The sequence below is a fragment of the Hyalella azteca genome, unplaced genomic scaffold (genome assembly GCF_000764305.2).
Source record: "Hyalella azteca isolate HAZT.00-mixed unplaced genomic scaffold, Hazt_2.0.2 contig1551, whole genome shotgun sequence".
Taxonomy (NCBI): domain Eukaryota; kingdom Metazoa; phylum Arthropoda; class Malacostraca; order Amphipoda; family Hyalellidae; genus Hyalella; species Hyalella azteca.
In genome coordinates this window covers 1-12,477 of record NW_025931862.1, presented here as the reverse complement: position 1 = coordinate 12,477, position 12,477 = coordinate 1, and the positions used below count along the sequence as shown (strand labels likewise).

At 36.6% G+C, this 12,477-nt stretch overlaps 2 protein-coding genes across 2 annotated transcripts; both read right to left on the bottom strand.

Moving 5' to 3' along the window:
• Window positions 1-3,093: 3,093 nt before the first annotated feature.
• Window positions 3,094-9,639, bottom strand: LOC108667434 (60S ribosomal protein L13a-like). The gene is made up of 4 exons (XM_018154458.2): window positions 9,630-9,639; window positions 4,113-4,391; window positions 3,740-3,885; window positions 3,094-3,316 (listed from the first exon to the last, which is right to left on the bottom strand). Exons 1-4 carry the CDS (start codon window positions 9,637-9,639, stop codon window positions 3,113-3,115), a joined length of 639 nt encoding a protein of 212 aa, XP_018009947.1. The 3' UTR covers window positions 3,094-3,112.
• A 1,567-nt stretch (window positions 9,640-11,206) lies between these two features.
• Window positions 11,207-12,470, bottom strand: LOC108667437 (60S ribosomal protein L13a; the record flags this gene model as incomplete). Its single annotated transcript, XM_018154461.1, is given in 3 exon segments — window positions 11,207-11,433; window positions 11,857-12,002; window positions 12,230-12,470. Coding segments are annotated over 3 exon segments (591 nt in total), but the record flags the coding sequence as incomplete, so codon positions are not given.
• Between the last annotated feature and the right edge of the window lie 7 nt (window positions 12,471-12,477).

Genomic DNA, 12,477 nt, shown 5'->3' with positions numbered 1-12,477 from the left:
CATGCATCGCACGCTTTATTCCCATTTCCCAGCACTTTTCCAAAATTGCTTTCCGCATTTTAAATTCTAAAACTCAGAATTTTTAGAAAACCAATATTAAACTTCAAATAAATATAAACCAATTCTTGCACAAAATTATTTATTTTTCAACAGTGATACATTCAAAATCATATTTAATATTCCCTACATATTCTATATTGGTGACAAAGTTTTGTAAATAATAAATTGTAATAATGACATTCAAAAAGTGTTCTATAATATGGTTTCTGGAATGGAATTAATTTGCTTGGTTCGAAATACCGTTTGAAGTATTCAGTTGACAGATTTATGTCTCATAGGCCACGATCTCATCATCCCAGTACCACGTCATGAACCACGAATTTTGTTGACGACTTTCAAGACTCATTCACGATTTTAGAACCGGTCCGACACTTCAGCGAACTCGCGTGCGAACTCGCCTGCGAGCTCGAATGGAAAACCTAACTTAATGTTCAACTCTGGCACGCATAACTCCGTCAATAATGGACGGATTTTCTTCAAATTTGAAATATAAGTAGATAATATCAGTACGCTGCGGAGGGTATTTTTTTCTCCGCAGCGTACTGATATTATCTACTTATATTTCAAATTTGAATAAAATCCTTTCATAATTGAAGGAGTTATGAGTGCCAGAGTTGAAAATGAAGTTCGAGCTCGCAGGCGAGTTCGCACGCGAGTTCGCTGAAGTGTCGAATCGGTGATTTTAGAATTGATCTGCCGAGTGCTCTGCGGCATAGTTCAATAGAATTGTCTGTACAATCTACTACTCGAAATTAATGCTGAAAGCAGATAGTTCCATAATTGTTGCGCCAGTTATGAGGGACATAAACGCTAGCGGGCTCATGAACGATTTCGGTTCAATTATTTTCTGTAGAAAAACAGTCTTCGCCAAGAGAACAGTAATATCTTAGGTCGATAAAATAATATATTATATTCATATTCAAGTACTACCACAAATCTGACCTATGTGAGTTTTTTTTTATGATGAGAGAGGCGAGATTAACGAAGTGGGGCATGAGAGAACAAGCGAAGAGTGGATGGATAGAATTACGGGTCTGTCTGAGGGAGCAACTGCGGCTATGTTTGACAGTGTGAAGAGATATTTGGAAAACGTGTGGAGGATGAGGGAGAGGCGGAGGATGATAAGAGTGGGGTCGTGAGGAATGGAGGGTTGAGAGAGGGGAGGGTGGGAAGACATGTGACCGTGCCGAATTGTTTTAGAACGTTGTTTTATTTTTTAGGTTGTTGCAAAACGAAACGAAATTGTTAAGCTTTTTTTTCTTAGGACTGCTGTGAATACGGTTTAACTGAACTTTTTTTGTTATGATACGAGTGTGAACTTTTAATTTTTTGATGCTATTAAAAGTTTTTAGGCAGCGTGTATGACCGATATAAAGGTCGTGACCGGAGGTCACCACGCATTTCAATTTCATGAATATTTAGACGTCTCGGACAAATTTACGGACGGACTTGCGGCCGTCAGTGTATCTGGAATATCTTCCAAAGTACTGAACGTATCTCGATGAAACTTGGTACACATATTCATTATGGCCTAACGGTGATGTCAAGCTAGTGACAATTTTTTTAATATCGCCTTCATTCGTGAGTTATATTTCGAAACAAGCCGAAATTTGCAGTGTACCGGCTATTTCTTCCAGAGTACTGAACAGATCTAAATGAAATTTTGAATATGAATGTCTGAATACTAAACGGTGATGTTTAGCGCGCGAAAATTTTTTACGTTTTGCCTTCGTTGGCGAGTATTTTTCTCTTTTCCCTCATTCGTGATTTAAACAGCAAAATAGTGCTCAAATTCGCAGTGTACCAGGGATTTCTTCTAAATTACTGAACAGATTCGAACGAAACTTTGCATATAGAAACCTAACCTCCCAACGGTGATGTTTAGCTCTTGACATTTTTTTTTTTATTTTGCCTTCGTTTGCGAGTTATACGGCTTTACGTATATGGCTCTTGGTCAATGCAAGTTCAAAAATCGGCCTGAGAAATGCCGGTCGTTTCTCCGTATATCCGAATAACTCGCAAACGAAGAAAAATCGAAAAAAATTGTCACGAGCTAGACATCACCGTTGGGAGGTTAGGTTTCTATATGAAAAGTTTAGTTCGAATCTGTTCAGTATTTTAGAAGAAATCTCTGGTACACTGCGAATTTAAGCACTATTTTGCTGTTTAAATCACGAATGAGGGAAAAGAGAAAAATACTCGCCAACGAAGGCAAAACGTAAAAAATTTTCACGAGCTAAACATCACCGTTTAGCATTCAGTATTCCCAAATCCCAACTTAACCGGGTTAAAATCTGGGCTAATTTTCGCAATCGTAGAGACCTACTCCGAACACAAAGTTTTACATTGTTTAAAAAAAATATCAATGCACTCGGTTATCAGGGCACGTTGCAAGTTTTTTGCCTAAAAATATAGTAGATACAAAGACACACGTCATAGAGTGTAATGGTAGAGTACATCAAAGCAGCGCCTTACTGAACGTTTCTGTATTATTACCAGTACACTTATCTTTGAATTATCTCATGCTGACAGTTCAATTGGTTCGGCTCACTATGTCAGTACAAATTTGACGTTGATCCTACAACCTGAGCTCTAGGCCTACCAACATTAATTTCTTTAGGCATAGATAAATTTATACTTCTAATTTTTGGCCGTTCAAATTTCATAACTTTAGGTGCAGCATTCAATGTGTCAACAATTTTCAAGTCGGACTTAAACGGCGACTACGCCAAATCACTAAGATTTGTTTTAGGAATTAATTCATAATAGTCTTATAAAAAACAATAGATTACAGGATTCCTTAGCCTGATTCGCGGTTCCAGGTTAGGGTCAGAAAAGTCGTAAAAAAACATAATCGTGCATCTGCTAAAATTGATTTTGTTTTAATTACGCACGACAACAAAGGCTCACCTCTGAATATAGAGCAGCATCATTATGACCGTTTCAACACACGACAGCGAAATAGTTTTTTTTTTATCTAAATAAGCGCATTTCATGTTCATTTCAGAAGGAGACAAAGACAGTACACAGACATCTCCGGAATACTTTTATATTAGTAACCGTAGTTGGCTTTGATAGCTTGGAAAGGCCGGAGCTCCTTCCTGGCCGCATGGACAGCCTTGGCTTTGAAGGCAGAGACATGCTTCTTGTGAATAACTGCCATCTTCTTCTTGATGAGACGGCGACGCTCCAGACGACGAATAACAGTTCTGTACTTCCAGCCAACTTCGTGGGCAACCTTGCCCAAATGGCAGAACTGAAACAAGAACAATGGTTCGGTTATTCAAGCAAAACTGATTTATGGCTAGGTTAGGTTATTCAAGCCAAAATGGACGTCTTGTATGAAAAAGATATCTTCCATTTGTTGAAATTTGCTCAAGTTTGAGTCCTCCTTTTCGATTGATCCATTAGACCTTTTGACTCAATTTTATTCATTCGTCAAGAAAGGGATTGTTCCAACAAATTATGGGTATATACGAGAAAATGTCTTCCATAAGAATTATCTTCTAGATCAATTTGACAGCAAATGTTTTATACCACTAATTTATCTGAAAAATCTATCAATCAGGAGAACGGCCGTGTTCCGTATCTAAAAATCTTCAGAATATTTCCAAGTCTACTTCTTATTAGTGATGAAATGGAGTCAACTATCCACCAACACGAGTATTATCTAGCCCACCTTGGCAGCAGGGTTTGAGCGCACAACCCTCATGACTTCAGGCACAACCAGCTTGCGGTGGGAAGCAAGGGATGAAGGAACTCCTTCGTAGGTTTTGAGCATGCACATTGCCTTGCGTCCCCGCTGTGTCTTCCACGGAACCATTCCTAAAAATAAGTAGAGTAGAAAATTAAACACAATTAAACAGCAACTTGATATTGGGTTATATTCAAACACTTCCAGCACTATACAGTGGAATAAATGTGTTATATGTACATTGAAACCTTAGTCGTCTTGTAAAACGTGAAAAAAGTAGGCTTTCTTTGGCAGCAGAATGTTATTATATATATATATATATATTATCAATTAATGCCTTCTGAATTATTCAACTCACCTCTGACACACTTGTAGAACATCTTGGCTGGAGACCTGAAGTGGAAGGGTCCACGCTTGGGGTTGACATTGCACCTCTTTTTTAGGTAGGACAAGAAGATGTGTTGATTGCGGTAGTAAGGACCAGAGCAGATGATTTGCTCACACCTCACAACAATGATGCGTTGCCCCAGCAGCAGCTGCTTGGCAACAAAGGCTGCCAGGCGACCCTTGAGGTGACCAGCTCCATCAAGGATGATGGGCTGAAAAGTAATAAAAAAAAAAGTTATGATTGATAGGTCTAAGTTTCATGTGAAATCAGAATTATCCGGTGAGCAATAAGTAACAAAAATATTCAATTCCTTCTCAGTCTTTGAATAATTTAACTACAAAATAACTCGGTTAATTGACGACCAAACCTAAAATAAACTCCTGGAACCAAGATCATTGTAAATGAATTGCTGGAGACTAATATGTTGACTAACAACCCTAGTTCAAACAATTCATAATTTTAAACTGTAATCAAGATCTCATAGTTTATTAAATGAAATTCTTTGAATAGTCATTTTGCTGGGTTTAAAAAAACACTGAATTCTCATTTTCAAGTATTTTGACCCATGACAAAATAAGCTGTAATCATATTTTATGCTCAATGATTTCACACTAATTTTCTAATGAGGACTAGATATCCTTTGAATTGCAAGTTTTCATGCTACAGGAGCTAATTGTATCGACTTATTGTAGGTTTTTTGCCTCTATTGCATGCTCAGTATTGTTTTAGCCCAGCAGCATGTGGCATGGGACAACCTTCCAGTATGCTTGGCCATGATCTTCAAGCTTAATTTTTAAAAAAGTACCATCTATGCCATTGAAATACCAAGCCACTAAAACAAAAACAATGAAGCTTGCAAACTATTTTTTCCAAAGATGTTTTATTGCCATTGGAATTTTACAGCAACCTGAGAACAGAAATAACTGCAGTTAAACTCATCTCTTTGAACACATTGCAGTCAAATAGGCACAGCCATTATACAACAATCAAAATGGGTCAAACTTGATTCATTAGAAAATGTGAGGTTCAATAGCAAAAATTCAATGCCCAAATCAGCTGCAACATGCAGGAATATTTGTGGGTATCTACAAAAATAACAATTTATGCAAAATATACAACAAAATAATCAAAATAGGAAAATGGTATTTATATTGTCTGACGGCCTGCAAACCTGTTTTCTAGTTGCCTAGAACATTTTTTTTTTCAAGGCAGGATGCTTTTTTTCTAAGTGAACCACTAATCATAGAATTCCATCCTGTTTCTGTTTGTAAATAATAAGTTCACAGCTTTGAAATGGCTTTTCACAGCCAAGATATGGAATTCATGGCTGAAAGAAATAGAATCAAGGATGGCAAACCCATAAAACCACGACTCAAAAAATCCAGTCGTGGCTTACCAAGAAGATAGGGTAAACACACCATATTCCCACACCTTAAGGACGTAGCAAAAAATAAATGGCTATAAATAGATTACCGTATGCGCAATTCAAGTTCTGTTTGGTTTATGTCACTCAAAACACCACACTTTGCACCAGCAATGATGAAATGTCACTAACTGTTGCCAATTTATTTAAAAGCCCTTAGAATTCAAATCTACAAAATCGCTGAATTCTGACACATGTGTGACTAAATGCAGCATATTATGAGACTAATTCAAACAGCGCTTCAAAATTGTAATTCCAAGACCCTTTGTTGGAATTCCGACACCATGTCGGAATTAGTTCTTATTTGTCTAAAACCATCTCTTAAATTGATCATCTATTAATTTATTTACCACTTACAATCAGCAAATACAAGTAGGGTAAACGCAGTATATTCCAACACATTAAGGACGCATTGAATAAAAATAACTGTATGCGTTACTCGAGTTCTGTTTGCTTTATAGATATGGAATTCATGGCTGAAAGAAATAGAATCAAGGATGGCAAACCCATAAAACCATGACTCAAAAAATCCAGTCGTGGCTTGCCAAGAAGATAGGGTAAACACACCATATTCCCACACCTTAAGGACGTAGCAACAAATAAATGGCTATAAATAAATCACCGTATGCGCAACTCGAGTTCTGATTTGTTCAGAACACCACACGTTGAACACCACACTCAGAACACCACACTTTGTGCCAGGAATGATGAAACGTCACACACTGCTGCTACATTTATTTAAAAGCCCTTAGAATTCAAATCTACAAAATTGCTGAATTCTGACACATGTGTGACTAAACGCAGCATATTATGAGACTAATTCCATAAGTGCTTCAAATCGTAATTTGTAATTCCGACACCCTGTGTTGGAATTCTGACACCCTGTGTGAGCTGTGCCAGAATATAACACACGGCTGTGTGTCATAATTCTGACACCATGTCGGAATTTATTTTTATGTGTCTAAAACCATCTCTTAAATTGATCATCTATTAATTTATTTACCACTTAAAATCAGCAAATACAAGTATACTTAAGTACCAGAATGGAAACTGGAATTCTAATTTCAAAGGTTCATATAATATTTCGATCCACCAAGACCACTTTTCTCACCCCAACATCATTATTTAAGGCAAAAAATGAACTTCTTAACACGCTGACTACGATTGCTTCATCTTGTACTATTATTTCATTTTTTGTACCGCTTTTAAACAGGGTTGCCAGATGGTAATTTGACAAATTCCGTGATTTAGGTTTTCTCAATTGCATTGGCTGGCTAAAATTTATGATGGGGTACTTCCTAATTAAATTTTTAATACTGCAAAAAGAAAATGAATGGAATTTTTGTACTGGAACCTACAAATAAACTAGTATATTTTGAATTATTGGCTTTTTTGTTTTCGGATTTGGCCAATTTTAGGCAACCTGAATCATGTACCAGTACGTCCTGGAGAAATACATTTCGTAGTACGCATATGTACCACTTCGTAGTCAACATGTTAAAGCAGGATGGAATTCTAAAATTTACAGTTCATATATTATTCCCAATACACCTAGACCAGTTTTTTGATACAACATTATTTGAGGCAAAAAAATAAACTTCTTATAGGCTTAAACACGTATAGGTAAAGGTATAAAAAGTTTCTATAAAGTAATCACTTTTACTAAATCAAATTTTATTATTTAATACACTAGATGGTACAAGCTGTAGAATTAAATTCTATTAGAAAAATGTTGAATTAAAAATCTGATTATATTTTTTAAATTAAAAATTAATTTTTATTAAATTAATTTGTATTATTAATGCACTATATGGTACATGCTCTATGTTTCATATAATGAAATAGTTTCCCATTTTAAACAACGAACATTTTCTAAAAGAGACAAAACGTTCAAAAACTCAATGGCAGACAAAATTCAGAATTTGAAGTGCATTTTCTAAGATAAATTCAACATAATAGGGCAAAAAATTGAAAAATTAAGATCTGGAATGTATAAATGGGTTTTTATAATTTAAAAAAACTTTCAATCATTTAAATCTCAGTATGGAATGTGAATCAAACTGGACACAACCAAAACAAAAGTGTGCTTGACACCGCTTTGTCATGTGTAAACGTAGAAGCACGATGTGAATGTACATACGAACGCAGTGAAAAAGTGGCAGTTTATCTCATAATTTTGTGTGATATCAAAAACTTTGTTGGTATTGTCCAATCATGAGAATTTTTGCAAATGTGGATGTGTTTATTTTTATTTTAGAACATATTCATTGCAAAAATTTGTCCACTACCCTACAGAAAGATGACTAGTTAACTTGGATTGAGGCGTTGCCAACACGGGATTGGATGTAAAACTATGCGTGATTTCGGAAGCGCAGCAGTTTCTAATGAGCTCAGTTTTTCAATTTTCACTGGAGAGGAAACTGGAAAGTGGTGTAGGGTAAACGCAGTATATTCCGACACCTCTCTAGTTTTTCCTATATATTAAGCTTTGTCTTAGTTCCACGCATTTGTTGATGGTTGAAATAGTGACGTCATACATTTGCGCGCCTAACTATTGCCAAAACACTAGGTCTGGGCCATCTGGCGGGAAAATGTTGAGATCCAAAGAGAGACAGTGCGCGTCACCCAGTGAGAACATCGAAAAATGTGTCGAAGTTGATAGTTGACCTTGCTCTACCAAATATTGATAAACTGTTTGTGTAGAAAGAATATTATGATTTGAGACTTTTAAACAAGTCTGTAAATATATTAGGAATCCTTTAAGTATACTTGTTTTTGCTGATTTCAAGTGATAAATAAATTAATAGATGGATCAAGTAGAGAAACGGATTTAGACACATAAAAACTAATTCCGACACAACTTAAATTAGACACAGCTCATTCCAAGCTGTCTGCAAAAATAAAAATTTTCTTAATTAAAAGCTTAATAGCTGTCAATTAAAAGCCTAATTAAGTAGTGTTCAATATTCAATAGTGTTCTAATTCAAAGCCGTGTCATATTCCAATACAGCTCACACAGCAATCGGAATTCAAACACAAGGATGTCAGAATTACGTATCAGTTGTTATAAGCGCGGCCGGAATTTGTCTCACCACATGCCGAATTTAGTCACACACAGCGTCGGAATATAGGGATTTGGTAGGTTTGCATTCTAAAGGCTTTTAAATAAATATGGCAACAGTTTGTGATGTTTCATCATTGCTGGCGCGTAGTGCGGTGTTTTGAGTCACGTAAAGCAAACAGAACTCGAGTAACGCATAGTTATTTTTTATAGTTTTTCATTTCTTGATGCGTCCTTAATGTGTCGGAATATACCGCTTTTACCCTAATGTGGTAGGGTAGGTTTTTCGATACATTTTCTTATGTTAACATGAGAATATATTACCTATACAGAATTCCATACTGCGTTAAAGCCTTCAAGTTAAAGGAATCCTAATATATTCACAGACTTATTTAAAAGTCTCAAACCATAATATTCTTTCTACACAAACAGTTCATCACTATTTGGTAGAGCAAGGTCAACTATCAACTTTCACACGTTTCGATGTTGAATGTTCTCACTTGGTGACGTGTACTTTTGCTCTGCGGATCTTAAAATTTTCCCACGGTCCCACTAGGTTTTGGTTTTGCGGAAATATTGCGTGCAATAGTATGAGTGTATGAAGTCACAATTTCAACCATCTAGCTACGCATGCGTGGAACTAAGACAAAGCTTAAACAAAAGCAAAAAGTTGATAAGTGTCGGAATCAGGGTGGAATTCTAGAAATGGAGGTTCACTTATAAAAAAGCTTTCCACCCAAGGTGGGATGCTTTCCTTAGCTACAGTGCTCTGCCAGGTGACTGACTAGGGTAAACGCGGTATATTCCGACATCGTAGGTAATTCAGTCACCTCTCCAGCTTTTCCTTTATATTAAGCTTTGTTTTAGTTCCATGCGTTTGTTGATGGTTGAAATGGTGTAAATTATTTTAAGTAAATACAAATGCTTATCCTTCGACAATAAATTCACCGGTTCTTTAGAGAGCTCAAATAACACACGTGCTTTCGCCGTGAACGCAACTGACTTTCTCCCATCATGAACCATGCTTCGCAGTTCGCACGCTGTATTCCCAGTAATTTTCCAAAATTGCTTTCCGCATTTTCAATTCTAAAACTCAGAATTTTTGTATCACCAATATTAAATTTCAAATATTTATAAACTGTATTATTTAAACCATGATATAAACCAATTATCGCACAAAATTATGAATTCTTCAACAAAGATACATCCAAAATCATATCTAATATTCCTTACAGTTACATATCATAAAAACTGAAATTGATAGTAAATATCTACCAATTCTATATTGGTTACAGAGTTTTGTAAATAATAAATTGTAATAATGACATTCAAAAAGTGTTCTATAATATGGTTTCTGGAATGGAATTAATTTGCTTGGTTCGAAATACCGTTTGAAGTATTCAGTTGACAGATTTATGTCTCATAGGCCACGATCTCATCATCCCAGTACCACGTCATGAACCACGAATTTTGTTGACGACTTTCAAGACTCATTCGCAATTTTAGAATTGATCTGCCGAGTGCGCTGCGGCATAGTTCAATAGAATTGTCTGTGTAATCTACTACTCGAGACTTATGCTGAAGGTAGGTAGTTCCATAATTGTTGCGCCAGTCATGAGGGACATAAACTCTACTTAGCGGGCTCATTAACGATTACGGTTCAAGTATTTTCTGCTGAAAACAGGCCCATCGCTAAGAGAACAGCAATATCTTTTTTGATGAGACCGATAAAATAATGAATTATGATCATATTCAAGTACTACCACAAATCTGTGACTTATATGATATATTAGTGAAACGCGTCACGAGCTAGACATTACGCGGAGACTGTAACGAACTCCAAAGGCACTCCCAACTTTACCGGGTTATAATCTGGACTAATTATCGCAAGCTAAGAGAAATACTCCGAACACAATATTTAAAACTACTCAATTAATGATGCTGCATTGTTGTTCAAAACAAAAATAATCGATGCACTCTGTAATCAGGGCACGTTGCAAGTTTACCTAAATATTGAGGGAATACCAAAACACTACGTCATAGAGTGCTATGGCCGAGTACAACAATACAGTGCCTTTCTATATTACCAGTACACCTAGCTTCTAACAATCTCATGCCGACAGTTCAACTCCGTCAGCTCACATTGTCAATATCAATTTGACGTTGATCCTACAACCTAAGCTCTGGGCTTACCAAAATAATTTGGCATTGATAAATTTTTACTTCACATTCTTGGCCGATCAAATATTATAATTTTCAATGCATCATTCAGTCAAAAATTTTCAAGTCAGACTTAAACGGCAAATCCGTCTTATCACTCAAGATTTGTTTCAGGAACTAATTCATATTAGTCGTATAAGAAAACAATGGATTACAAGATTCATTAGCCTGATTCGCGGTTCCAGGTTATGATCAGTAAAGTTAAAAAAACAAAAATAACAATCGTCAACAAATGCTCTCCTTTGAATATAGCGCAGCCCATTATGACCGTTTTAATAAACGACAGAGAAATGCGTTTTTTTTTCTATCAAAATATACGTATTTTATGTTGATTTCATAAGGAAACACAAACAATACACAGCCATCTCCGGACTACTTTTATTTTAGTAACCGTAGTTGGCTTTGATGGCTTGGAAAGGCCTGAGGTCCTTCCTGGCCGCATGGACAGCCTTGGCTTTGAAGGCAGAGACATGCTTCTTGTGAATAACTGCCATCTTCTTCTTGATGAGACGGCGACGCTCCAGACGACGAATAACAGTTCTGTACTTCCAGCCAACTTCGTGGGCAACCTTGCCCAAATGGCAGAACTGAAACAAGAACAATGGTTCGGTTATTCAAGCAAAACTGATTTATGGCTAGGTTAGGTTATTCAAGCCAAAATGGACGTCTTGTATGAAAAAGATATCTTCCATTTGTTGAAATTTGCTCAAGTTTGAGTCCTCCTTTTCGATTGATCCATTAGACCTTTTGACTCAATTTTATTCATTCGTCAAGAAAGGGATTGTTCCAACAAATTATGGGTATATACGAGAAAATGTCTTCCATAAGAATTATCTTCTAGATCAATTTGACAGCAAATGTTTTATACCACTAATTTATCTGAAAAATCTATCAATCAGGAGAACGGCCGTGTTCCGTATCTAAAAATCTTCAGAATATTTCCAAGTCTACTTCTTATTAGTGATGAAATGGAGTCAACTATCCACCAACACGAGTATTATCTAGCCCACCTTGGCAGCAGGGTTTGAGCGCACAACCCTCATGACTTCAGGCACAACCAGCTTGCGGTGGGAAGCAAGGGATGAAGGAACTCCTTCGTAGGTTTTGAGCATGCACATTGCCTTGCGTCCCCGCTGTGTCTTCCACGGAACCATTCCTAAAAATAAGTAGAGTAGAAAATTAAACACAATTAAACAGCAACTTGATATTGGGTTATATTCAAACACTTCCAGCACTATACAGTGGAATAAATGTGTTATATGTACATTGAAACCTTAGTCGTCTTGTAAAACGTGAAAAAAGTAGGCTTTCTTTGGCAGCAGAATGTTATTATATATATATATATATATTATCAATTAATGCCTTCTGAATTATTCAACTCACCTCTGACACACTTGTAGAACATCTTGGCTGGAGACCTGAAGTGGAAGGGTCCACGCTTGGGGTTGACATTGCACCTCTTTTTTAGGTAGGACAAGAAGATGTGTTGATTGCGGTAGTAAGGACCAGAGCAGATGATTTGCTCACACCTCACAACAATGATGCGTTGCCCCAGCAGCAGCTGCTTGGCAACAAAGGCTGCCAGGCGACCCTTGAGGTGACCAGCTCCATCAAGGATGATGGGCTGAAAA